General features: G+C 44.4%; 1 protein-coding gene across 4 annotated transcripts in view; it reads right to left on the reverse strand.

Annotated features, from left to right (window-relative positions):
- The window catches only part of LOC137431851 (catenin delta-2-like), a 580,901-nt gene that overhangs the window by 288,442 nt on the left and 264,970 nt on the right, over positions 1-27,489 (reverse strand). For all 4 annotated transcript variants that reach the window (XM_068123611.2, XM_068123613.2, XM_078782572.1 and 1 more), the window contains one exon: positions 5,216-5,423. In XM_068123611.2, the coding sequence (XP_067979712.2) occupies positions 5,216-5,423 (208 nt within the window). The remainder of the gene's footprint in view (positions 1-5,215; positions 5,424-27,489) is intronic.

The following is a 27,489-nucleotide window of genomic DNA, read 5'->3' on the forward strand; positions in this document are numbered from 1 at the left end:
CGCCTTGCCTGCATAATGAAACATCTAATCATCAAAATGTTAATAGGAGTCGCATAATGACTATATATATATTCACATACAATGTTAGAATCAAATAGTGATGAAACAACATTTAATTAACAATCTTGCAAGATTCCGTCATCTTGTGATATGTGACGGACAGACTGAAAAGTGTATTTTTATATAGATTGGATGATTTTATATGGATGGACAAGCGTATTTTTATATAGATTGGATGAAATGAAACAATCTCATACACTTTCTGAAAAATATAAGTGAATGACAAAGTCTGAAGAAGATCCTAGTCTTAACATTTAATATAATCCTGGAAATTAATATCACACTTACATGTTTGAGTAATTTATGACTGTAATAGAGACAAAGTGTGACAAATTAGTAAGTTATTCTGCAATGACTTTGAGAGGGAATCACTGCGCAATCAATCACTGCGCATGCGCAAGATTGGAGGTCACGTCTCTTCAAAGCTGTGCATGCGCGCATGCTTTCGAAGTTAAGTAATTTTTCACAATTGTGTTTTTGTCGAAACTGTATCTTTCTTTCGGTGTGTGTAACTATTGGTGTGTCTTTAATAGGATTCTCGGTGTTGGTTTTTCATACCTGTGTACAGAATCGTCGGTTAGTTTGTGTCGCGTATTGAGGCCTAGTGTAGTACAAGTAGGCTACCGTGTCCGTCCTTGGCTTGAGGCTTTGTTTTTGTCTCAGCGGTTCTTCGATTGTGCTGTAATTACTTTCGGTCTCTGTTTTTCATGGTCCTTTCACCCCATACTTCCTTGTTTTAAAATCTCAACTCAAAAAAATATATATATATATATATATTTCCTTCTCTGTTCTTATCCGTTTGTTCGTTCTTATTTGTTCGTTCGTTCTTCGACCACGTTGTTCGTGATCACGTGATCACGTTGTTAAAAAATGTTTAAACTGTCCTCTGAAGAACTGTATTCTGTCGTATACTATAACACCTTTTTCTTCTTCTTCTATAAAAGGATGCTTTCGACTTGCTCACCAAATCTATTCATTCCAAAAAAAAATTCCATCTCTTGCAGTGCCTTTCATACATTCCCTAAACTCTCCAGTACTCCACCCATCCTTCAACGTCCTCAAACGTATTTTTGACTCGAAGGTCTCAAGAAACCTATTTTGCAATAAATGTTTGTTTCCCATTAATCGTACACAATTCAAAATCCAATCTCACCCCTCCCCTCCAAATCTTCCCCATCACCCCTTCCCTCCAAAACTTCCCCATCACCCCTTCCCTCCAAAACTTCCCCATCACCCCTCCCCTTCAAAACTTCCCCATCACCCCTCCCCTCCAAATCTACCCCCTTGCCCCTCCCCTCCAAATCTTCCCCATCACCCATCCCTTTCAAATCTTCCCCCTTGCCCCTCCCCTCCAAATCTTCCCCATCACCCCTTCCCTCCAAAACTTCCCCATCACCCCTCCCCTCCAAATCTACCCCCTTGCCCCTCCCCTCCAAATCTTCCCCCTTGCCCCTCCCCTCCAAATCTTCCCCATCACCCATCCCTTTCAAATCTCCCCCCTTGCCCCTTCCCTCCTAAACTCCCCCACACCCCTCCCCTCCGAGACTCTCCCTCACTCCTCCCCTCCTAGACTCCCCTCTCACCCCTCCTCCTCAAAGCGTCCTCCCCGCTTCTTCCCCCTTCCAACTTTCACCTTCATCTCCCTCAACCTTCTGCCTCACTCTTCCCCCTCCTCAAATAACACCTCACTGCACCTCACCCAATCACCATCAAACCTTTTGTCCGCCCCATTCTTCCCTTTCTCCAAGCTATTCTGAAATCTCTGACACACCTTCAACAGCTCTCCCTACCTCTTCCTCCTCTTCCACATCTTACCCTACCACTCCTCCCCCCCTGTTCTGTATCCGATGCTCCCCCTTCCTCTTCTTTAACAGTATGGACCTCAAACATCCGGGGCCTTCGCTCAAACTTGACTGATCTCTCCATACAGGTTGCTTCTGACAAACCAGACGTGATCTGCTTAACAGAAACTTTCCTCCTTCATGATGTCTCTGATTCCTTGGTATCTCTCCCAGGTTACTCCCTCCTCCGGTATGATAGACCTGAGCCTCGTCCTGGAGGTGGGGTTGCTATCTTTATTAAAAAAACTCTCTTCCTCACTCGCCCTGCACTGCCCTCTCTCCACCTCAGACCCAGGAATACCTTTGGCTACGGCTTCCCCTTCGCTCCCACCTTTTGTTCATATGTGTGTTGTACCGTCCACCAAACAGTGATGACTCCATCTACATCTCGCTGTCTGATAATATCGACCAACTTCTATCTACCCATCCCAACTCTCTCTTCCTCATAGGTGGTGATTTCATTTGTCACCATGCCAGTTGCCTGGGTGTGGGTACCTCTCTCACCAGCCATGGCTCTTCAGCAAAGGACTTCTGTGACTCACTGGGACTGACACAATCTGTCAATTTCCTGACCCGGATCTCAGTCAACGGAGCATCTTCTCTTCTGAACTTGGTTATGACTAACTTCCCTGAAAATGTCTGCTGCTCTTCTTCTGCTCCAATCGGCTCATCTGATCATGTGCTTGTTAAAGTGGACATCTCTCTGACCATTCTCAGAGAGCCTCCTCAGCGTCGACGAGTCTGGCATTTCACTCAGGCCAACTGGCACGGTCTTCAAGCAGCCATCAATCATCTGGACTGGTCTCCCATCTCTACCGCCTCTGACATCAACTCATCCTGGGAATTCTTCCAAAGTAAATTGCTCTCTCTCATGCACAGATTTATCCCATCCCGTCTTCAGTTGTCATACCCTTCCTCCCATCCATGGTACACGGAATCTTGTGGTGAGGCTATTGCCCAGAAACAACTTGCTTTCGTCTCCTGGAAAGCAAATCCAACGGAAGGAAATCTCATTTCCTTTCACAAAGCCCGAAACAAGTGCATGTCCACCCTCAGGAGAGCCAGGAAACAATATCTCTCCGTTCTCAGGACCGAACTCTCTTATCTGTCTCCCTCTTCCAAATCCTGGTGGCGTCTGGTCAAATCTGTTTCTGGTGTTTGTTCCCCCTCCATCCCCTCTCTCACCTCAAACGGCCACACCGCTGACTCCGCACGTGAAAAAGCTGAATGCCTCAACTCTGTGTTTGCCTCTAAATCTTGTGTCCCAAACCCATGCCTCTCTGTACCCACCGTACCCAGTCGTACCCAGCTGCTCCTGGACTCTGCGTCCTTTCCTCCTGACAAGGTGGAAAAGTTTCTGTCAACCCTCGACTCTGATTCTGCAACTGGACCTGACGGCATCAGCCCACAGGTCCTAAAATCCTGTTCTTCCGCTCTTTCACTCCCTCTCTCTGTTCTCTTCACCCTCTCTTTTGCTCAAGGTCATCTGCCATCTGCTTGGAAATCTGCCAACATCACCGCTTTGCACAAAAAAGGTGCAAAAACGGATCCCCAGCAACTACAGACCAATCAGCCTTCTCCCAATTATCAGCAAAGTCATGGATTTCCATCATTGCTTCAGATATGAAATCTTTCCTCTTCTCCAATGGCTTTATCTCTGATCATCAATTTGGTTTCAGACCTGGTCACTCTACTCTGGACATGCTGCTTCTGCTTTCTCAACAATGGATGGAGGTCCTCAATGCCAAACAAGAAATTAGAGCTGTCTCCCTTGACATATCACGTGCCTTCGATACGGTCTGGCACCCCGCTCTGCTCACCAAACTCTCCTCTTTTGGTATCCATGGAAATCTCCACGCATGGCTGGCGGACTTCCTCTCTAGTCGTAGTCAACGTGTGGCCCTGAATGGGTTTCTCTCATCTCCTCTTCCTGTTCAGGCTGGAGTTCCCCAAGGCAGTGTTCTGGGCCCTGTGATTTTTCTGGTCTTCATCAATGATCTCTCTGACTCTCTTGAAAATCCTCTCTATCTCTTTGCTGATGACTCTACTCTCTGTCGCTCCATTCTTCATCCCTCAGATCGGCAGTCTGCAGCCTCCTCACTCTCTGCAGACCTGGACAAAATCACAGACTGGGCAAACAAGTGGAACATGTCTTTCAATCCTGACAAATCTCACACTCTTACGATGTCTCTCCGAAAAGACCGACTGGAGAACCCTCCCATCCACTTTCTGAATAATCCTCTCCAAGAAGTTCTGTCACTCAAGCTTTTGGGTCTCACTATCTGCCATGATCTTTCCTGGGAAAACCACATTTCAAATCTGGCCTCCAAAGCCAGTCACCAGCTGGCCATCCTCCGTCGTGCGAAGTCCTTCCTTGGCACACCTGAGCTCCTCACCACATACAAGGCTTTCATCCGCAGCTCAATGGAATACTGCTCTCCCCTCTGGGCTGGTGCTCCTGCCTCACACCTAGCTCGTCTTCACGCTGTTGAAACCAAAGCATTCAGAATCATTGGAATCTCCCGCGATGAAGCTAACTCCAAGGGCCTCTCACTCACTCACCGCAGGCAGGTTGGTGGTCTTTCCGTCTTCTACCGACTCCTCTCTGGCCTTGCCCCCCCAGCTCTCTCTGGGCTCTGTCCCGCAAATATTCCTACAGGTCGCACAAGATCTGCCTGCAACCCTCTTATGGTTAAACTGCCAAAATCAAGACTCTCTGCTCACCTTCACTCCTTCATTCCTCTTTTCTCCCACCTCTGGAACAAACTCCCTCACTCTCTTCAATCCCACTCCACCCTCCAGGTCTTTAAAACAGCTGTTCACCACCATCTCTTATCTTCCCCCATCCAAAACCTTGATCTTTTCTACCCCCGCTAATTTCACCCCAATTCCACTTTTTTGAAATAAGTCCTTGGTGTCCTTGTGTTTTATACTTCTCCCACCCCCCCCCCCCCCCTTCCCATGCCTCCTCCCCCCAAGCCCTCTCTCTCCCACACATCTCCCTGCTCTCAAATGTTGTGTTTGTGTGCTTCCCCTTCTCTCCCCATCTTGTCTTCCCCTCGCTCTTTTTATATATTTTGTTTGTCTGGTTGATTTGTTTGTGAAGTAAATGTTAGCTCTTTCACGAGCCTCGATTCAGTATACAAAAAAAAAAAAAAAGACTTCAATAATTATTTTTGTTTATATGATGAACCAGTGTAACACAGATCAGGCAGATTGAACAGTTGTTGTTGTTGTTTTAAGTCCAAAATACATTGTTAGTTCCTGAAGACACCACGGTATTGATTGATAACATAACAGGAGTAACAGATTACCGGTGGCACTTTCTACAAGCTCCAAGTCTCGCGTGTGGCGCAGCAAGAAGGCCAGAGCTGGAACACCACCAGCAGACCTCAGGGCACGCTTGTTGTCGTCACTGCCAAAGACGAGGTTCTTGAGGGCCCCGCAAGCACCACGCTGCACCTCTAGCCTCTCATGCTCAAGAAGATTTGACAGCACTGCCAAACCACCCAGGCGCCGCACCTGATAATGAAGAAGGAAGGAGGATGGAGGAGGCGGATTTTAGGATAATCATTTTCATCTTGCTTTGCAAAATTCCTCAAAATGAATATTCTTCTGTCATTATTTAATACTCAAATACAGATAACACTAAAACTATGCTATTTTATACATCATTTGGACAATACAATGATATAATCACATAATGTAATTTATCTCACATATGTAGTCTCACACAGTTTATTAGCTCACCTGGACTTCCGTCCCCTGAGCGTATGCGGTCAAGCAGTGTCAGTGGGTCAGTGAGTGAGTGAGTCTGTAAAGCCGCTGTCACACCTTGACGTTTTAGCCAGCGTATGCCGACGTATGAAAAATTTGGCTACGTTAAGAGCACGCTGAAGCACGCTGGCATACGTCGTAGTATGCCGAGCTCGTCGCCAAATTTTGTGCATGCACAAAATTTGTCGACGTATGCCAGCGTATGACTCACACCAGCACTCAATTTTGATACGTCGGCATACGCTGGCTAAATCGTCAAGGTGTGACAGGGGCTTAAACACTCCAGTCATTATCACTTGAACCAAACACGATTTGATGAAACTTGGCCACAATCTTCATATTTGATGCCAAACGAAGGTGTATTGACTGCATCCGAATCTGTGCTTATTAAAGGGGAATTTGGTGTTTTTTTGTATATACCCCCTGTTGTGAATAACCAATCAGGTCCACACAACTTTAGTCCAACTGGTGGTTTAATCCCATTTAGACCATGACATCATTCTGTAATACAGGAAATGCAATAGGAATAAGATTTGGCATCACATGGGACCATTCATAACATTCAATGCAAGCAAGCTTAATATTCTATGCTGGCGTACCGTTAGCGAGTCTACTAGATGTAACATGTCACAGGAGAAGTCTCGGAGCACCGTCCGCAGCAGCGGGTCTTATAGCCGCGCCCCTAGCGGTGTCAGCGAGCAGCGAGCATCACCCCGGGTTCAGTACGAATACGATTTCATTACATTCTCCCCCACCCCCCGTTAAAATGATACTGCAGAGCGGCTAGAAGCGAGCGAGCGTCAGCACGAACAGGGTGCAGAACAGGGTATCAGTCGACCCATCCGTACCGGTCCGGGTGGCGAATTTCTCTGCCAGCACGCGTCTGAAATTCCCCGGGTACGGCATCCCGTATCCCAGTGTCCCCGGCGTCGGAGGTGCCGCCAGGGTCAGGCGACGAAGGGGGTACCGCCAAGCTGTCGGGCCCGGGTAGACGCGGCGAGGGGAGGGTCGGTAGACGTTCGGCGATGGGAGCGTCGGGTGAGTCCATAGTCTCATAGATGGGTTCGATCGTTTCGTCCGATTCCCTACTCGAGTCGGCGATCCCGCATGGGGCGAGATGACTTACGGAGACAGTAGTCTCACGTCCATCAGCCGTCATCACACGAGCATGCTCAGGATTAGCCTGGAGAATCTGCACTTTGTCCACTAGGGGGTCGTACTTGCTCGTGCGAACCGCCCGTTTAAGGTAGGCCGGCCCGGGCCCAGCGAGCCAACTGGGTAAAGACCGTATACACCCCGTGCTCCTGGGGTGGTGGAAAAGTCGCTCGTGGGGAGTCTGGTTGGTTGCCGTACACAGGAGAGCCCTGATCGAGTTCAACGCCGCAGGTAGCGACCAAGCCCATTTATCGAGGCCCCGGCCGAGAGTCCAGAGGTTGAGCATGACGGCCCTCCAAATAATCCCGTTGAAACGTTCGATCTGCCCATTTGCCTGGGGTCTGTACGGCGTGGTGTAACTAGAAGCGATGCTATTTTGGAGCAGATAGCCGCGCACCTCCTGAGACAAGAAGACCGCACCCCGGTCGGTATGCAGATAGGCCGGGTACCCGAACATAGAGAACAAGTTCTGTAAGCATCGCATTACCGTGGCAGCAGTCATGTCCACGCATGTATAAGCGAAGGGGAATCGCGAGTACTCATCGACGATAGTGAGCAGATAGCGAGAGCTACTCGAAACCGGCAATGGGCCCTTGAAATCCATCGCCAAGCGTTCCCACGGCCTCGTAGCCCTAACCAGAGTCCCCATGGGTGGGTTATAGAAACGCGGTTTGATTTCCGCGCATATAGCGCAGTCGCGACAGATACGGCGGATATCGTCAATCGAGTATGGGAGATTGCCACGCCGCACAAAATGACCGAAACGCGTTACGCCCGGATGGCCCGCAGTGGCATGCAGCACACGTAGGCCCTCCAAAGAGGTGATACCCGCGCATGTAGCCGGTCTCGATAAGGCGTCGGCGGCCCGGTTATCCTTCCCCGGGCGGTATTTGATGGTGTAACAGAAGTCGGCGAGTTCGATACACCAGCGAGTGATTTTCTCATTCTTAATGCGCTGGGCGTGTAAGGTGTCGTACATGAACGCAACACTTTGCTGGTCCGTGATAATTTGGAAGCACCGCCCGAGTAAGTACGGGCACCATCGCCGAATGGACTCGACGATCGCATACGCTTCCTTTTCGACAGACCAGTGTCTCCGCTCAGCGGTGGTAAGCGTCCGTGAAAAGAAAGCCACCGGACGCCCTCCTTGGGAGAGGGTCGCCGCGATGGCCTGATCCGAGGCATCACTTTCGAGGACGAAAGATCCGCTCTCATCGATCGTCGCCACGGCGGCGCTGGCGATGTCGGCTTTAAGGCCTCCAACGCGGCCGGACACAGTGGGAAGGTGTCGCAGGCCACGAGGGGGCGAAGTTTCGCGGAGAAATTTTGTACCCATTTGGAGTAATGGGCGAATAGCCCGAGGGCGCGCTTCAGGGACGCCCAATCGCAGGGAGGGGCCATGTCGAGCAAAGGTCGCAGGCGCTCCTTATCCGGAGCGACAGAGCCATGGGTCACGGTGTACCCCAGAAGATCTATCTTGCGCAGAGAGTATTGGCACTTATCCTCGTTCATGGTTAAGTGATACCTCTGCGGCCTGCGCGACCTCGAGGAAGCGCTTCAGATTAGCATCATGGTGCCCTTGGTCATACCCACAAACCGTAAGATTGTCTAAGTAGACGAAAACATCGGTTAAATGCTCCCTCGCAAGGAGGTCATCCATGGCCCTCTGGAAACAGGAGACCCCGTTCGTTACCCCAAAAGGCAATCGGGTAAACTGGTACAATCGCTGCCCCGACTCAAAAGCGGTATAGATACGATCCGCCCTAGAGATAGGGATCTGATGGTACGCACTACGGAGATCGAGAGTGCTGTAGACCGAATACTGGGCCACCTGTCGCACCAGCGCGTCCATCCCTGGAAGGGGGTAGGCATCCAGCTGTGTAAAGCGGTTAATCGTTTGGGAATAGTCGATTACCATGCGTCTGCGGTGGCCCTCGCTTCGGTCTACAACTTTAGTCCAACTGGTGGTTTAATCCCATTTAGACCATGACATCATTCTGTAATACAGGAAATGCAATAGGAATAAGATTTGACATCACATGGGACCATTCATAACATTCAATGCAAGCAAGCTTAATATTCTATGCTGGCGTACCGTTAGCGAGTCTACTAGATGTAACATGTCACAGGAGAAGTCTCGGAGCACCGTCCGCAGTAGCGGGTCTTATAGCCGCGCCCCTAGCGGTGTCAGCGAGCAGCGAGCATCACCCCGGGTTCAGTACGAATACGATTTCATTACACCCCCCCCCCCCCCCCCCAAAAAAAAATAGGTATTTGCTGTCCTCCCCGAAACTAAACACAATTTCAATGAAACTTGACCACAACCTCCTGCCTTCACAAATTTGGATGTACCAAATGTGTTCACGGCACAAAAATATCAGGGTCTAGGGCATCTGTTGAGAGGGGGGCAGTGACTGATGCTCCTGATCCAGAATCCAGGTGAGCTTCAGGATCCACGGTCCTAGTTTTATAATCTTTACCTCCGCCACCAAAGGGGGATGTAGTTCATCATGTCTCAAAGGCCTTTTTAATTAATTGGTATGGTTCCCAGAGGGAGACATTTTTTAAAATGTCTTGGTGTCCATGGTGTCACACTTTTTGAAGAATAATTTTTTCATTTCATTTCTAAATTAATAATTTTTTTAAATTTTCGATTATTTAATTTTTCCCAAAATTTTAAATTTCATTTTAATTATTTCCAATTGAAAAAAAAAACGTTAAATTATTTACATTTTCAATAAATTGATTGATCGATTAACAAATTATTTGTTTTTAAATTATTTCGTTTTTCAATTTTCAATTTTTGTCACAGGACTACAAGAACTTCGCATTGCCGTTGCTGTTTTGTTGGTGTTATTTTGGTTCATGTTGGGGGTGGATTTTTGAAATGTGCATCCATTGGTTTGACAACTACCGGCACACACCCACATCTGTTGCTTGACTCCACCCACCACAGCACCGAGACAAAATGATATGGCCACCATCTTGGTTTTCTGGTGGGCCGAATACATTAGGCCAGTAGGCCTCTGCTGATTATACACTGCCTGGTTTTTTGCATTAGATTTCCATTGGCTTTTTGGGGTCTAGTATTATTCACGATGAGGGACTCCGAAAAATCAAATCACATGTCGAATAATAGCAAGGGTTAATCAAGCCCGTCAGAACACATGGTACATCAGAGCACACGGTAATCAAGCATTCAGTTGCTATACGTAATGAAGCGTTACATTACGCAAGTTACTGAAACCATTGGCTTTGGTTCGAGTGTTATTCACGATGAGGGACCCCTAAAAATATAATCAAGTGTTGAATAATGGTAAGGTTTAATCAAGCCCGTCAGGATGCGTGGTACGTCAGAATGCACGGTAATCAAGTATTAGGTTACGCAATTTCTAAAACTATTGGCTTTGTTTGGTTCAAGTGTTATTCACGATGAAGGACCTGAAAAATCTAATCATGCGTCGAATAATAGCAAGGTTTAATCAAGCCTGTCAGAACGCAGGGTAATCAAGTGTTACATTACCTAATTCAAGCGTTACGTTACCCAAACGACTAAAAATTGTTATGTAATTTTTGAATGGCTCCATATTAGGGTTAAGTAATCCGTGACCATGTGACGAATCGGCTCCTTCTGATAAAACTGTGGGGAGTGTGACATGAATAGGAGGTGTGAAGTTAATCGTTTAATAGCGCATTAAATGGGTTTCCCAATTGCTCTGTTCATCTTTTAATAGCGCTTTAAATGTGCGTTTCCCAATCGGCCTGTCAACAAATCTTGTCACTGGTTGTGGTTATGACCACAGTGCGGTCATTCCTGTGAAATTATGCATTTTTTTTCAATTTCCAATTGTTTAAATATGTTTCAATTTTCAATTATTTAATTTGTTCATTATATACAGACTTGGCATTTAATATGGAATATTTTTTTTGTGGGGGTGAACTTACTTTTCAAGATGACTTAGAACCAAAAGTTCATTAGAATTATGTTGAAATTATTCGAGATTTTGTTAATGTGACCTTTAAAAGAAACAATGCAAAGAAACAAAGTTTATAAAAGTTTGTAAAAACAAAGTTTGTAAAAGAAACACACAAAGATGTTGTGTTTGTGTGCTTCCCCTTCTCTCCCCATCTTGTTTTTCCGCTCCCTCTTTTTATATATTTTGTTTGTCTGGTTGATTTGTTTGTGAAGTAAATGGTAGCTCTTTCACGAGCCTCGATTCAGTATACAAAAAAAAAACAAAAAAAAAAACATTTGACATTTTGAAGTAAATAAATTTATCCTTGAAAGTGATGTAAACTGATATCGAACTCAATTCACGGGCAGTACTGTGTTAAACTTCTGTACGTTTTCCAGAAGTATCTCTTTATTTTGCACATTAGCCAAATTATTTTTCAACAAAAACAAAAGTTAAATTATGACTGGGATTACGGACAGTAAAATTACAGTTCAGTACTTCGTGTAACCCCCACGAGCATTCAGGAGAGCACGTACACGTCGAGGCATGCTGTTCACGAGATTTGCCAAGGTTTGGACAGGAATCGCTTGCCATGCAGTGAAAATAGCCTGCTGCAATTCACACACAGAGGTCGGCTGCTGGTCCAAGTTGTCGATTTGACGCGTTAATTCTGCCACAAGTTCTCGATCGGATTCATATCCATGGACATGGCAAGCCACTCCATATGCTCGACACCACGGTCAGCAAGAAAGTGTTGGATCATGCGAGCACGATGAGGCCGTACATTGTCATCTTGGAAGACAAAGTTTCCTCGAAATGCTGCACGAGCAAATGGAAGCAATGTTTCTTCCAGAATGGCCCTGTACTTGAACTGGTTCAGGTTTCCATTCAGAACAACCAGGTCAGTTTTTCCCCCTGCATGAAAAGCAGCCCAAACGGTCACCCCACCACCTCCAGCTTGGACTCTTGGCACAATACAATCTTTGTTCTAGGTTTCATGCACTTGTCTGCGCACTCGGTTGCGGCCATCTTGACGATAAACCATAAATCTAGACTCGTCACTGAAGGTCACGTGATTCCAGTGTCCTGGCTGCCATTGACGGTGCTCTCTGGCCCACTGCAATCGGCGCTGGCGGTGTTGTCTGGTCAGGCGTGGCTTTCTCAGGGGACGCCTGGCACGATAGCCTGCTTGAACCAGTCGTTGGTTGACTAGCCTTCTGGATACAGGCACATTTGTCAGTTGCTGCCACTCAGCCTGAAGCCGATTAGCTGACTTGGTACGGCCGGTGCAGCTGGCGATCATCTCTCCTTGTGGTTCTGTGGGGACGTCCTGGCCTCGGTATTGGAGTAGGGACACCCCTCTGAGCATTTCGTTTCAGGATTTTGACACCTGACCTTGTATGATGCCGTTCTGCCGAGCAATAGCACGCTGTTTAATGCCGCAATTTCGTAAAGCCACCACTCCATGACAAACAGCATTGTCGAGTTGACGGACCATCTCCAGAGGAAGCGGCAATAACTTTTGTAGACGTGCAGCAGTTGTTTTCCACTAATACAGAATGCAACAACCCTTATATGCACGATTGTGAAGCCAATCGTCAAATGTACCTGTCCTTACATTTTGTCACGCCACCTGTGATATTATCCTGTTATTGACTTCTTGCTGCGAAAGACAATCAGTGACAAAGTTCTTTTAACAAAGAAATCACCGAAGCGTAAAAGAAACTCACCAGATTGATATACTGAGTTCAGAAAGTAAACCCAAGTCAAGAAAAGAAAAAATTCCATATTAAATGCCAAGTCTGTAATTTCCAATTATTTAATTTTTAAATTATTTAATTTTTAAATTATTATGGTTCCCAAAGGGAGGCATTAGTGTTTAGTCTTGGTGTCTGTGGTGGCCTTCTTTTTGGAAAAAACAAACAAAATATGTTTGTTTTCATTATGAGGCAGAATTTCAAGTGCTACCAATTGGCTAATATTTCGAGTTGGCTATACTGAGAACCATCAGCAACCTCCGACTGCAGCCCTCTAGCTTATTAATGTGATACAAAATTTCACATGATTAATAATCCCCAGTGAGGATAAAACGAGAGTCGTAGATAAACTATGTTTGTGGTACATTTGTCCATATTTTTGTAAAGATTTCTACAGCAAGACACACAAATTAATGTTCTAAAAATTAAATGTTTATAAAGAGGAATAAAAGTATATGCATACATTTTGTAAAAGGACAGTTATGCGGCCATACATTGAATATGCCTTTGAAGTTGATGGTGAACAGAATAGAGAAAATTGACGCTTTGCTGTGTTGTTCATCATCACATGCGTAAAGTTTGACATCATCATTCCCGCTTCTGTACACCTGTCTGCTGGTGGAACCATTTCTGGGGATGAGACTCAGCTGCTCATGCAATGCACTCTGTACATTAGGGCGGACATATTGTGGCACCTACACTTGTATCAAAAGGCGTATCCTCTTGCAATAAAGGATGACAACATCGTTGGATTAATTAATGATGTAAATTGTACCAGTAGAAGTGATTTTGCTTTTTCCATTTTGCAAGCTTCATCACGAAGAGAGAAAAATGATCAGGTGGTTGACTCCAACATGTCTCGTTTATGATTAGAGAGGATCTGCATAATCCAGCTTGCCATTCTTTTGAGATGTTTGGGTTAGCTTGCTATATCATTTGCTTGCATTTGCTAACTCTTGTATCAATTGTTGATAGTAAGATCAAGCAATTTTTAATGGGGGTTGGTGGTGGGGTGGGGGGGGGGGGTGAGGGGGAGGCAGCACGTGTGAGGTAGAAATTTTCTAATTGGTGGAAGCCAGGCACGTCTGTATATGTAGTAAAATACGTACAATTAAAGTCTCAGAAAGAACAAAACACCCAAGGAATTTTGGCTCAGGAGGAGGCCATTTGGCCGATCATGCCTGCACCAACCAATCCCAGTATCATTACCAATCCACACATAAATCCCAGCATGCCAAACCAATATCCCCATACCCCTCCATCTACAATGCATCTACCCATCCATATCCCATTTAAACCTTAAACCCCCTCTGCGGCCCTTCCTTTCCTAGGAGACAAAAAAGGAGACAATATCTCTCCGTTCTTTGTCTCCTTTCCTTGGAGACAATATCTCTCCGTTCTCAAGTCCGAACTCTCTTATCTGTCTCCCTCTTCCAAATCCTGGTGGCGTCTGTTCAAATCTGTTTCTGGTGTTTGTTCCCACTCCATCCCCTCCCTCACCACAAACGGCTACACAGCTGACTCCGCACGTGAAAAATCTGAATGCCTCAACTCTGTGTTTGCCTCTAAATCTTGTGTCCCAAACCCATCTCTCTCTGTACCCACCGTACCCAGTCGTACCCAGCTGCTCCTGGACTCTGTGTCCTTTCCTCCTGACAAGGTGGAGAAGTTTCTGTCAACCCTCGACTCTGATTCTGCAACTGGACCTGACGGCATCAGCCCACGTGTCCTAAAATGCTGTTCTGCCACTCTTTCAATCCCTCTCTCTGTTCTCTTCACCCTCTCTTTTGCTCAAGGTCATCTGCCATCTGCTTGGAAATCAGCCAACATCACTGCCTTGCACAAAAAAGGTGCAAAAACAGATCCTAGCAACTACAGACCAATCAGCCTTCTCCCAATTATCAGCAAAGTCATGGAATCCATCATTGCTTCGGATATTAAATCTTTCCTCTTCTCCAATGGCTTGATCTCTGATCATCAATTTGGTTTCAGACCAGGTCACTCTACTCTGGACATGCTGCTTCTGCTTTCTCAACAATGGATGGAGGTCCTCAATGCGAAACAGGAAATTAGAGCTGTCTCCCTTGATATATCACGTGCCTTCGATACGGTCTGGCACCCCGCTCTGCTCACCAAACTCTCCTCCTTTGGTATCCATGGAAATCTCCACGAATGGCTGGCGGACTTCCTCTCTAGTCGTAGTCAACGTGTGGCCCTGAATGGGTTTCTCTCATCTCCTCTTCCTGTTCAGGCTGGAGTTCCCCAAGGCAGTGTTCTGGGCCCTGTGCTTTTTCTGGTCTTCATCAATGATCTCTCTGACTCTCTTGAAAATCCTCTATCTCTTTGCTGATGACTACTCTCTGTCGCTCCATACCTCATTCCTCAGATCAGCAGTCTGCAGCCTCCTCACTCTCTGCAGACCTGGACAAAATCACAGACTGGGCAAACAAGTGGAACATGTCTTTCAATCCTGACAAATCTCACACTCTTACGATGTCTCTCCGAAAAGACCGACTGGACAACCCTCCCAACCACTTTCTGAATAATCCTCTCCAAGAAGTTCTGTCACTCAAGCTTTTGGGTCTCATTATCTGCCATGATCTTTCCTGGGAAAACCACATTTCAAATCTGGCCTCCAAAGCCAGTCGCCGACTGGGCATCCTCCGTCGTGCGAAGTCCTTCCTTGGCACACCTGAGCTCCTCACCACATACAAGGCTTTCATCCGCAGCTCAATGGAATACTGCTCTCCCCTCTGGGCTGGTGCTCCTGCCTCACACCTAGCTCGTCTTTACGCTGTTGAAACCAAAGCGTTCAGAATCATTGGAATCTCCTACGATGAAGCTAACTCCGAGGGACTTTCACTTACTCACCGCAGGCAGGTTGGTGGTCTTTCCGTCTTCTACCGACTCCCCTCCGGCCTTGCTCCCCCAGCTCTCTGTGCTCTGTCCCCCCAATATTCCTTCAGGTCGCACAAGATCTGCCTGCAACCCTCTTATGGTTAAACTGCCAAAATCAAGACTCTCTGCTCACCTTCACTCCTTCATTCGTCTTTTCTCCCACCTCTGGAACAAACTCCCTCACTCTCTTCAATCCCACTCCTCCCTCCAGGTCTTTAAAACAGCTGTTCACCACCATCTCTTATCTTCCCCCATCCAAAACCTTGATCTTTTCTACCCCCGCTAATTTCACCCCAAATCCACTTTTTTTAAATACCAACTTCTTTCCTGGAAGTCCTTGGTGTCCTTGTGTTTTATACTTTTCCCACCCCCCCCTACCCCCCTTCCCACGCATCCTCCCCCCAAGCCCTCTCCCTCCCACACATCTCCCGATGTCCCTGCTCTCAAATGTTGTGTTTGTGTACTTCGCCTTCTCTCCCTATCTTGTCTACCGCTCCCTCTTTTTATATATTTTGTTTGTCTGTTTGATTTGTTTGTGTGATAAATGTTAGCTCTTTCACGAGCCTCGATTCTGTATACCAAAAAAAAAAAAAAGACCATTCCACACATTAACCACTTTCCGACTCAAAGACACCTGCCCTAACACTGCCCATTGTTTTGAAAAAGCTCCACTGCACCTACACCCACTCTTGTCCACATCCTTCATTATCTTAAACATCTCCATCATATCCCCTCGTAACAATCTTCTTTCCAATGTATGAAGAAGTTGAGTCTCCTTCAACCATTCCTCATAGCTTAGTCTAGGTAACCCTGGAATCATAGAGTAGCTGTACGCTGTACCTGCTCTCTATGGCAGACATATTCCTCCTCAGATGTTAAAACTACCTCCTTTGATTTATAATTTACCCCTCTACAAATACAACCTAAAATGCTGTTTGCTTTACCTCTACCTGCCTGGCATTGTCCTGTCTGCTTACTCCCTGTATCAATAATCACAATTCCTCACATATAGAGTAACATGATCCATTAAGAACAAAGGGATTGTGTTTGTCTGTTAATTGTTCTCATCTAAACCAGTGGTTTATGATGTTGGGAACTGAGGTTCAAATCCCACAAGCTATCACACAAGGAACGTAAATGCAGGAGGGGGCCATTTGGCTCATCAAGCGTGGCCAATCATGCCAACACTAATTCACCCAAATAACAGATTACCAGTGGTACCAATATATTTATTTATTGTCTACAAATGTCCTTGTAATTCACATTACAGTACATGGACGTCTGCTAACGTCTTTCTCTTGCATGGGATTTATGTTCAAGCTCCACTATGATCCTTAGATCAACGTAAAAAAAAAGGAGAAGAAAAAACATTTTGACACAAGTACAGTTCACTTTGAAAGGAGACCATTTCAATGTATTAGCAATGGAAATCAATTGTAGCTTTGCATGATAGAACTAGGAAGTGCACTTTAGAGATTAAAACTGATTCTCATAAGAGCCGAGCGTGAGTCACAATCTAAAGAAAATTAAAATAAGTACAATTACATTTAAAAGGTCCTCTAAGAAAGTCAGATTCAACAAAAGGTCATTCAACCTGTATCCTACCTGTGTAACATCCTTATTCTAGCACTTTGATACACAACAACAGTTTAAACTAGATGGTATTCATAGAATACTTACCCTGCACAGACAACTTGTTGCGAGCCAACTCTTCTGTTTTTGAAAAAAAAAATCTTTGATCCAATATGGCTGCCAGACCACGTCAGCGATGACATCATAAATTTATATTCTATATCATTAAAACGTTTATTTCTGAAGTTTGTAATCGGAACTTCTCTCCAGCTATTGCTCCTGTCGCCCTAAGATATGTGTGATACTATGTAGTTATGACTAACCCTTCCATATAAGCAAACCTATGTCTCCAAATGTCTATAAGTGGAATAAAAGCTGAAAATCAGTGAAAAGTTTTGAATAACCTGCGCCATTTTGTTTTACGCACAGTGAGATGCTGCACTTGATACCGAGAAGAAGAAGAAGACGTCACGATGTGTGCCGGACGCGCAGCGACTCGAGAGGCATGCTACGCCTTTTAATACAAATATAAATGCGATCAGAAATGTAAAGGGGATACGTACCAGTAACCACAATATAAGAGACAATAGTGCAGTTGAATAAAAAAAACAATAAAAAAAACACCTTTATCGGCCATTTTACCCCCGCAATGCGGGGGTTGGCCTTTTTCGGGAACCGTGGTTGTTGTTGTTTTTTGGTCCCCTTTTTGAAGCAATGTTTTATGACCGGATGCCCTTCCTGACGCCAACCCTTTTTGCCGCTACAGTTGAATACAAAGCGATATTCAGGAGATCCGCCAGAATGAATGTTGGTGCCAACTGACACAATTATTTTGAAAGGAAGCGGAAAGGCAGCAGGCAATGCGCACGCAACCGCAAGGTGGAAGCACGCATAGCCAGCGAGCTGCGGCTTTTGTGTGGATTTATGGTAATAATCACTTCTTAACAAGTTAGTTTGTATGAGCATAAACACTATTTATGGCCGTGATTTTCACGGGTTACCGCTTGTTCTCTAATATAATTGTTGCATAGATCACGCTCAATACATTTCAAACTTATCAGACTAAGCGTTGTCCCTGTCGAATTATGACGTCATAATTATGACACCAATGACGTCATCGTTAACAGCACCTATTCCCCATATGGCGTTCTTTACAATGAGCCATGTTTAAATTTTTTCCATGCAGTGGTTTTGGAGATATAGAGGTGCAACATTTTTAGGTTTTTCCAAGATGGCGCCTGTACCACATGACCTATGACGTCATGATTATCATTAAAATATTCTACAGGAGGAGGCGCTCCTATGGTGAAAATGTTGTGCCCATCAGACCAACAGTTGCTGAGAAAAAAAATTCACAATGATCAGATAAGTGTTGTACTTGTCGAATTATGACGTCATAACGAAGGCACCAATGACATCATCATTAACATATCTTATTCCCCAAGGGGAGTACTTGACAATGAGCCATGTTTCAATTTTCTCAATTAAGGGGTTTGGGAGTTATAGAGGTGTAACGTTTTTCCAAGATGGCATCCATACCACGTGACCTATGACATCATAATTATCAGCAAAAAAATAAATATATACAGGCAGAGGCGCTCCTCCAGTAAAATGTAATGTCAATCGGACCAAAGGTTGCCGAGAAAATTGATTTTTAAAATTCAGACACGTATGCACCTGAATGCTTAACCCAACTTTTCGCTTCGCGAGCGCAGGGTAACGAGAAGTTATCGGGATTCATCAGATCGTCACGGTCAGAGTGCCGATCGGTCCCAATGGACCAGCTCCCGTTTCTCTCTCTCTCTCTCTCTCTGTCTGTGTGTGTGTGTGTGTCAGTCGTGACCCTGACTTAATGAAGATGGGGGTACCCCATCCTGTCGTGGGGATCTCTGGGTCGCTCCTGTGAAATTGATCAGCGATCTCCATGTTGCGGGATTGTTCAAGAGAACTGTCTGGTGCTATACAACGACAACGAGCAGGGCATAACGCATGGAGAGATTCAAATCCCAACACATTGTATTTTTATGGCAGATAAATACTGAAAGAATGTTGCGAGCACATGGACAGTATAGATGCAACAATCAAATGTTTTTGCTGTTGTACCCATCCATTTACACGCATCTATTGACTCATTCGTTGAAGACAACTGCCTCACCACAGGATTCTGGGTACCAGGGGCGAGAGGATAGGTATCAGCAGATGAGATGGTATAAATCTGTACACTACGGAAAGCAAGCTTGTGTGGAAGGATTCCCAGGCAGCACAATATCAGCAGAAGTGGAAATTATGATCCAGTCTTGACATGAGAGGGCAGTTTGCAGTCCCTGCCAGCCATCTTGGACTCTACGGCACTGAGAGGGTTTCTGTGTATCTCAATTTACTCGGTACCCAAATGTATTCAAACATCTTTAATCATCATTAGCGAAGCATCATCATCATCAAGCATCACCCCATCATCACAGAATCCCAGTCCTCATGTCTGTCTTCGTACCTCTGTTCTTGGAATCCCAAAATCCAATCCTTTTTGGAATTCTAAAATCCAATCCATCGTAGTCTCTGTGCATGAGACGACGACGGAAAACACACCCACATAATCATCACACCCGGGTTTCCCTAAATCCAATACAGGCTCCTCCACTCCTGCTCGGCATCTCCGATTATGTGTCCATCCACAACATTCCCCTCTCTCTCTTTGCTTCCTCTCTGCCATACTCCCTCCCTGCTTCCTTTCCACCCACCCCTTCGTTTGTCCTTCAATCCCACCCCTCTTTACTTCCTTCACTCCCCACCCCTTCCTTCTTTCACTTCCCGCATCCTACTTGCATCCCCTGCACCCCTTTCTCTCTTTACTTCCCGGGCGTCAAAAGGTCCCGGGCGTCAAAAAAGGTCAAAAAGGGACCTCTCTTCTCAGCAGGAGTCCTGGCCCATCTATTCTCATCCTGTGTACTGGCTGTTATATGCTCACCCTGCATCACGGCTTCTCTATGCTCACCCAGCATCCTGGCCTCTTTATTCTCACTCTGCGTCCCGGCCCTCTCTTCTCGACCTGCATCCCGGCCCCTATCTTCTCCCCTAGCTTCCTGCTCCCTCTCCGCTTTTCCATTGGCGTGCTCCCTCGCCACTTCCCCAGCATGGTGCTCCATTTATGCTTCCCCAGTATCACCCTCCATCTCCACTTCCCAAGTATCACGCTGTCTCTCTGCTTCCCCATCGTCAGGCTCCATCTCCGCTTCCCCAGCGTCACGCTCCCTCTCCGCTTCCCCAGAATCGCACACCCTCCACGCTTCCCCAGCGTCACGTTCCCTCTACGCTTCTCTGGCGTTGTGCTCCCTCTCTGCTTTCCCAGCGTCGTGCTCCTTCTCCACTTCCTTAGCACTCTGCTCCCTTTCTCCTTCCGAGCATCATGCCTCCTCCAAGCTCATCCATGTCCCATTCAACATCTACTGCTCCCTCCCCTCTCCATACTCTCACGCCCACTTCCCTCTTCCCCCTCCCTGCCAACATGACTTCCTTCCCCATTCCTAACTAGATGAACTTCCATCATCCAAGGTCTGCACTTCGATTTGACAGATTACTCCATCCAAGCTGCCAGGAGTAAGCATCACATTATCTGCCAAACAGAATCCTTCCTCCCACAGGATGTCCCCGATTCCTTGGTGTCTCTCCCTGGGTATTGTCTTTTCTGGTACAACAGGCCTGGACCCCGGTCTGGTGGCTGAGTTGCAGTTTATGTCAAGAACTCCATTTTCTCTAATGGCCTGTCAAGAACTCCATTATGTCAAGAACTCCATTATGTCAAGAACTCCACTGACATGGACAACTCCATTTACATATCACTCTCTGCCAACATGGACCACCTTACAATTGGCTGGGCATTGGTACTTCATTTACCAGCCATGGCATTGCAGCAAAATACTTATATGACAAGATGGGTCTCACCCAAACCGAAACTTTCTGACCCATATTTCTCCCAGTGGCACGTCCTCAATCCTGCACTTGGAAATGACAACAATTCCAACGAATGTCTCCTGTTCCTCTTCTGCTCCAACAGTTTAACCTGATCAAGTGTTCATGAGAGTGAACATCTCTGGCTATTGTCAGAGAGCCGCCTCAGTGCCGTAGAGTCTCGCAATTCACCCAAGATGGCTGGCAGGGACTGCAAACTGCCCTCTCATGTCAAGACTGGATCATAATTTCCACTTCTCCTGATATTATGCTGCCTAGGAATCCTTCCACACAAGCTTGCTTTCCCTTATGTACAGATTTATACCATCTCATCTGCTGATACCTATCCTCTCGCCCCTGGTACCCAGAATCCTGTGGTGAGGCAGTTGCCTTAAACCAACTTGCCTTATTTTCCTGGAAAGCAAATCCAACCAAGGCACCTCAGATCATTCAACAAAGTCCAGAAAAAGTGTGTATACACTCTCAGGAAAGCCAGAAAACAACATCTGGCCAACCTCAAGGCTGAACTCTCACTCAACCTGTCTCCTCCAAAGATCTGGTGGTGCCTTGATAAGTGGGTCTCTGGAGTATTCTCCCTCTCCATCCCCTTCTTCACTCCAAATGGCACCACAGCTGACTCTGATTTTGAGAAGGACGACTGCCTCAATTCTGTGTTTGCTTCCAAATCTTGTGCTCTCAAACCCTCACTCCCTACACCTACCCCACCTTCTCATACCCAACTGCCCAACTACACTTGAGAAGGTGGAAAGGTTTCTGGCAAACCTTGGCTCCAATTCTGTGACATCCCCAGATGGCATCAGTGCATGCATTCTAGAAACCTGCTCTGCTACTCTTGCTCATCCTCTTTCAACTCTGTTCACTCGAGCATTCTCTCTGGGCCAATTTCCATCCTGGTAGTTAGCCAACATCACTCAATAGACAAAAAGCCTGGTGTTGGCTTGGCGGTTAGGGTGCCGGCTTGGGATCCTAGGATCCTGGGTTCGAATCCCGGTCGATCGCTGAATTAACGCCAGGGGGGTTGACTCAGCCTGTCATCCTTCCGAGGTCGGCAAATTGAGTACCAGCTTGCTGGGATGAATGATCACGGTGTGTACCCCCGATTTAGAATCGGTACACTGTATCCCTGCGCATCAAAGAGCGTGACCAAGGGTTGGCGTCAGGAAGGGCATCCGGCCATAAAAACATTGCCTCAAACAGGGAACCATGATTGTCATGGGGCCCGCAAGGCTAACCCCTGCTCTAGCGGGGAAAATGGCCTAAAAAACTATCATTCATTCATTCATTCACTCAATAGACAAAAAATGTCCGTCCGTTTGCATCCAGACGTCTTCTTCTTCTTCTTACATATGATCAAAATAGCGAAAACAGTTTTTTTTTAAACCACACAAATTGAAAATTGATTTTTTTGCAGCCTTGACCTTTGACCTTTTGATCCAAAAAAAAACCCAATCAGTTTCTAGTTTTTGATTGTTGAAGCAATTCAGTGACCCAATATGCAAATTCTTAAAATTTCAGGTCAATCAGGTGAAAATTGGTGATTTTATGTGATGCTGACCTTTGACCTTTTGACCAAATTATTAATTTACCTTCTCCATATTCTCATAATAAAGCTTTGTTGAAAATTTGGTGACAACACTCAAATGGTAAATTTTAATTTCAGATCAATTGGATGAAAATTGATGATTTTAGGTGACGCTGACCTTTAACTTTTTGACCTTTTGAAAAAAAATTTAATTTGCCTTTTCGCATTATCATAATAAAGTTTTGGTGAAAATTTGATGGCAATACCTCAAATGGTAAAAACGTTACGGCCCGGACACACAGAGGTGATTACAAAACCTGTGCTGTGTCGGGGGCAGGCTAATAAACAAAAGAAAACCTATTTTTGAAGAAACAAATATGACACATTATGCAAATACATGTCAAAAGTTTACCAATGTAGGATAGGAAAATGTTTTGTAAAATCATTTTGCTGATGTGCGTATTGATTACGTGAACACACCCTTCATATGCAATAGAAGGAAAAATGCAACCAGGTGCTCCAATGTTTGTCATTAGGATTTTGGTTTTTCCAGCATCCATAAAACAAGCAAGTCATTGGCTTATATTGATTTATCATATTCAAAGGTCAATATCTGATTAGCATGCAGCTCCAGTGTGTATCGAGGTCATTTCAGGGGCAGTGTTCAGGGTTCCAAAGGCCATTTGATATTCAAAGGTTCTGAGAGACGTGACTCCACAAACGGGGCTGGCAGGATGGCCTCGAGGTACGTGAACTCATCTCTGAGCCATCTAACCTATGTGGGAATCCTGGGCCAGCTAGCAACTGTGTCGCAGGCAGGGTGATTCATCAATGTGACCCTGTGATATCGGATGTGATTCATCTGGGCGTCCCGTCTGCCAGCATTAGGTGGCCGGGCGTTAAAGATCCAATGGTATCCTTTGCAAAGAGTAGGCAAACTGTCTCCAGAATCCTGGATAAATTCCAAATTGCTGCTTAAACTACATTGCATCGGCAGCCGCACTCCCTCGGCCATTGATGTTACTGCGCAGCCTTGTGCTGCATACGAAAGAAGAAGAGGACACCAGAGACAGAAGGTATTGTTGACACTGTCTAATAACATCGCAGAGTGCTTTGTCAGTAGAAAAGCTAACAGGTGGATAACTCTGTTATTTTTGCAAATTATTTTGGCAGTATTTGCATAGTTCCCATCAACTGAGGGCTGAAATCCCTTCGTGGCTTTAAAAGGTAAAGAAGATTTATGCAGAAAAATATGAGAGGTGGGAAGAGCAAAAAATATAAAAGTGGTGTGAAGCGCATAGGGAAGAGCAAAAAATATAAAAGTGGTGTGAAGCACATAGGGAAGAGAAAAAAATATAAAAGTGGTGTGAAGAGCAAAAAATATAAAAGTGGTGTGAAGCGCATAGGGAAGATAAAAAAATATTAAAGTGGTGTGAAGAGCAAAAAATACAAAAGTGGTGTGAAGCGCATAGGGAAGAGCAAAAAATATAAAAGTGGTGTGAAGAGCAAAAAATACAAAAGTGGTGTGAAGCGCATAGGGAAGAGGAAAAAATATAAAAGTGCTGTGAAGAGCAAAAAATATAAAAGTGGTGTGAAGCGCATAGAGAAGAGCAAAAAATATAAAAGTGGTGTGGAGCAAAAAATACAAAAGTGGTGTGAAGCGCATAGGGAAGAGCAAAAAATATAAAAGTGCTGTGAAGAGCAAAAAATACAAAAGTGGTGTGAAGAGCAAAAAATATAAAAGTGGTGTGAAGCGCACAGGGAAGAGAAAAAAATATAAAAGTGGTGTGAAGAGCAAAAAATACAAAAGCGGTGTGAAGCGCATAGGGAAAAGCAAAAAATATATAAGTGGTGGGAAGAGCATAGGGAAGAGCAAAAAATATATAAGTGGTGGGAAGAGCATAGGGAAGAGCAAAAAATATAAAAGTGGTGTGAAAAGAAAAGGGAAGAGCAAAAAATATAAAAGTGGTGTGAAGAGCACAGGGAAGAGCAAAAAATACAAAAGTGGTGGGAAGAGCAAAAAATATAAAAGTGGTGTGAAGAGCAAAAGGAAGAGCAAAAAATATAAAAGTGGTGTGAAGAGCATAGGGAAGAGCAAAAAAAATATAAGTGGTGTGAAGAGCAGAGGGAAGAGCAAAAATATAAAAGTGGTGTGAAGAGCAAAAAATACAAAAGTGGTGTGAAGAGCACAAAGAAGAGCAAAAATATAAAAGTGGTGTGAAGAGCACAGGGAAGAGCAAAAAATATTAAAGTGGTGTGAAGAGCAAAGGGAAGAGCAAAAAATATAAAAGTGGTCTGAAGAGCATAGGGAAGAGCAAAAAATATATAAGTGGTGTGAAGAGCAAAGGGAAGAGCAAAAAATATAAAAGTGGTGTGAAGAGCAAAAAATATAAAAGTGGTGTGAAGAGCAAAGGGAAGAGCAAAAAATATATAAGTGGTGTGAAGAGCAAAGGGAAGACCAAAAAATATATAAGTAGTGTGAAGAGCAAAGGGAAGAGCAAAATATATAAAAGTGGTGTGAAGAGCAAAAAATATAAAAGTGGTGTGAAGAGCAAAGGGAAGAGCAAAAAATATAAAAGTGGTGTGAAGAGCAAAGGGAAGAGCAAAATATATAAAAGTGGTGGGAAGATCAAAGGGAAGAGCAAAAATTTTAAAAGTGGTGTGAAGCGCATAGGGAAGAGCAAAAAATATATGTGGTGGGAAGAGCAAAAAATATAAAAGTGGTGTGAAGAGAAAAGGGAAGAGCAAAAAATATAAAAGTGGTGTGAAGAGCACAGGGAAGAGCAAAAAATACAAAAGTGGTGTGAAGAGCAAAAAATATTAAAGTGGTGTGAAGAGCAAAGGAAAGAGCAAAAAATATAAAAGTGGTGTGAAGAGCAAAAGGAAGAGCAAAAAATATAAAAGTGGTGTGAAGAGCATAGGGAAGAGCAAAAAATATATGTGGTGTGAAGAGCATAGGGAAGAGCAAAAATAAAAAAGTGGTGTGAAGCGCATAGGGAAGAGAAAAAAATATAAAAGTGGTGTGAAGAGCAAAAAATACAAAAGTGGTGTGAAGAGCAAAAAATATAAAAGTGGTGTGAAGAGCAAAAAATACAAAAGTGGTGTGAAGCGCATAGGGAAGAGCAAAAAATATAAAAGTGGTGTGAAGAGCAAAAAATACAAAAGTGGTGTGAAGCGCATAGGGAAGAGCAAAAAATATAAAAGTGGTGTGAAGAGCAAAAAATACAAAAGTGGTGTGAAGCACATAGGGAAGAGCAAAAAATATAAAAGTGGTGTGAAGAGCAAAGGGAAGAGCAACAAATATAAAAGTGGTGTGAAGAGCAAAGGGAAGAGCAAAAAATATAAAAGTGGTGTGAAGAGCAAAGGGAAGAGCAAAAAATATAAAAGTGGTGTGAAGAGCATAGGGAAGAGCAAAAAATAGAAGTGGTCTGAAGAGCAAAAAATAGAAAAGTGGTGTGAAGAGCATAGGGAAGAGAAAAAAATATAAAAGTGGTGTGAAGAGCAAAGGGAAGAGAAAAAAATATAAAAGTGGTGTGAAGAGCACAGGGAAGAGAAAAAAATATAAAAGTGGTGTGAAGAGCAAAAAATACAAAAGTGGTGTGAAGCGCATAGGGAAGAGCAAAAAATATAAAAGTGGTGTGAAGCGCATAGGGAAGAGCAAAAAATATAAAAGTGGTGTGAAGAGCAAAGGGAAGAGCAACAAATATAAAAGTGGTGTGAAGAGCAAAGGGAAGACCAAAAAATATAAAAGTGGTGTGAAGAGCATAGGGAAGAGCAAAAAATATAAAAGTGGTGTGAAGAGCACAAAGAAGAGCAAAAAAAATAAAAGAGGTGTGAAGAGCACAGGGAAGAGCAAAAATTATAAAAGTGGTGTAAAGATCACAGGGAAGAGCAAAAAATATAAAAGTGGTGTGAAGAGCAAAAGGAAGAGCAAAAAATATAAAAGTGGTGTGAAGAGCATAGGGAAGAGCAAAAAATAGAAAAGTGGTCTGAAGAGCACAGGGAAGAGCAAAAAAAATAAAAGAGGTGTGAAGAGCACAGGGAAGAGCAAAAATTATAAAAGTGGTGTGAAGATCACAGGGAAGAGCAAAAAATATAAAAGTGGCGTGAAGAGCAAAAGGAAGAGCAAAAAATATAAAAGTAGTGTGAAGGCACAGGGAAGAGCAAAAAATATAAAAGTGGTGTGAAGAGCACAAAGAAGAGCAAAAATATAAAAGTGGTGTGAAGAGCACAGGGAAGAGCAAAAAATATAAAAGTGGTGTGAAGAGCATAGGGAAGAGCAAAAAATATAAAAGTGGTGTGAAGAGCAAAAGGAAGAGCAAAAAATATAAAAGTAGTGTGAAGGCACAGGGAAGAGCAAAAAATATAAAAGTGGTGTGAAGAGCACAAAGAAGAGCAAAAATATAAAAGTGGTGTGAAGAGCACAGGGAAGAGCAAAAAATATAAAAGTGGTGTGAAGAGCATAGGGAAGAGCAAAAAATATATAAGTGGTGGGAAGAGCATAGGGAAGAGCAAAAAATATAAAAGTGGTGTGAAGACCACAGGGAAGAGCAAAAAATACAAAAGTGGTGGGAAGAGCAAAAGGAAGAGCAAAAAATATAAAAGTGGTGTGAAGAGCATAGGGAAGAGCAAAAAATATATAAGTGGTGTGAAGAGCAGAGGGAAGAGCCAAAATACAAAGGTGGTGTGAAGCGCATAGGGAAGAGCAAAAAATATAAAAGTGCTGTGAAGAGCAAAAAATATAAAAGTGGTGTGAAGCGCATAGAGAAGAGCAAAAAATATAAAAGTGGTGTGAAGAGCAAAAAATACAAAAGTGGTGTGAAGCGCATAGGGAAGAGCAAAAAATATAAAAGTGCTGTGAAGAGCAAAAAATACAAAAGTGGTGTGAAGAGCAAAAAATATAAAAGTGGTGTGAAGCGCACAGGGAAGAGAAAAAAATATAAAAGTGGTGTGAAGAGCAAAAAATACAAAAGCGGTGTGAAGCG

This window comes from Myxine glutinosa, chromosome 7 (genome assembly GCF_964187855.1).
Source record: "Myxine glutinosa chromosome 7, kmMyxGlut1.1, whole genome shotgun sequence".
Lineage (NCBI taxonomy): Eukaryota > Metazoa > Chordata > Myxini > Myxiniformes > Myxinidae > Myxine > Myxine glutinosa.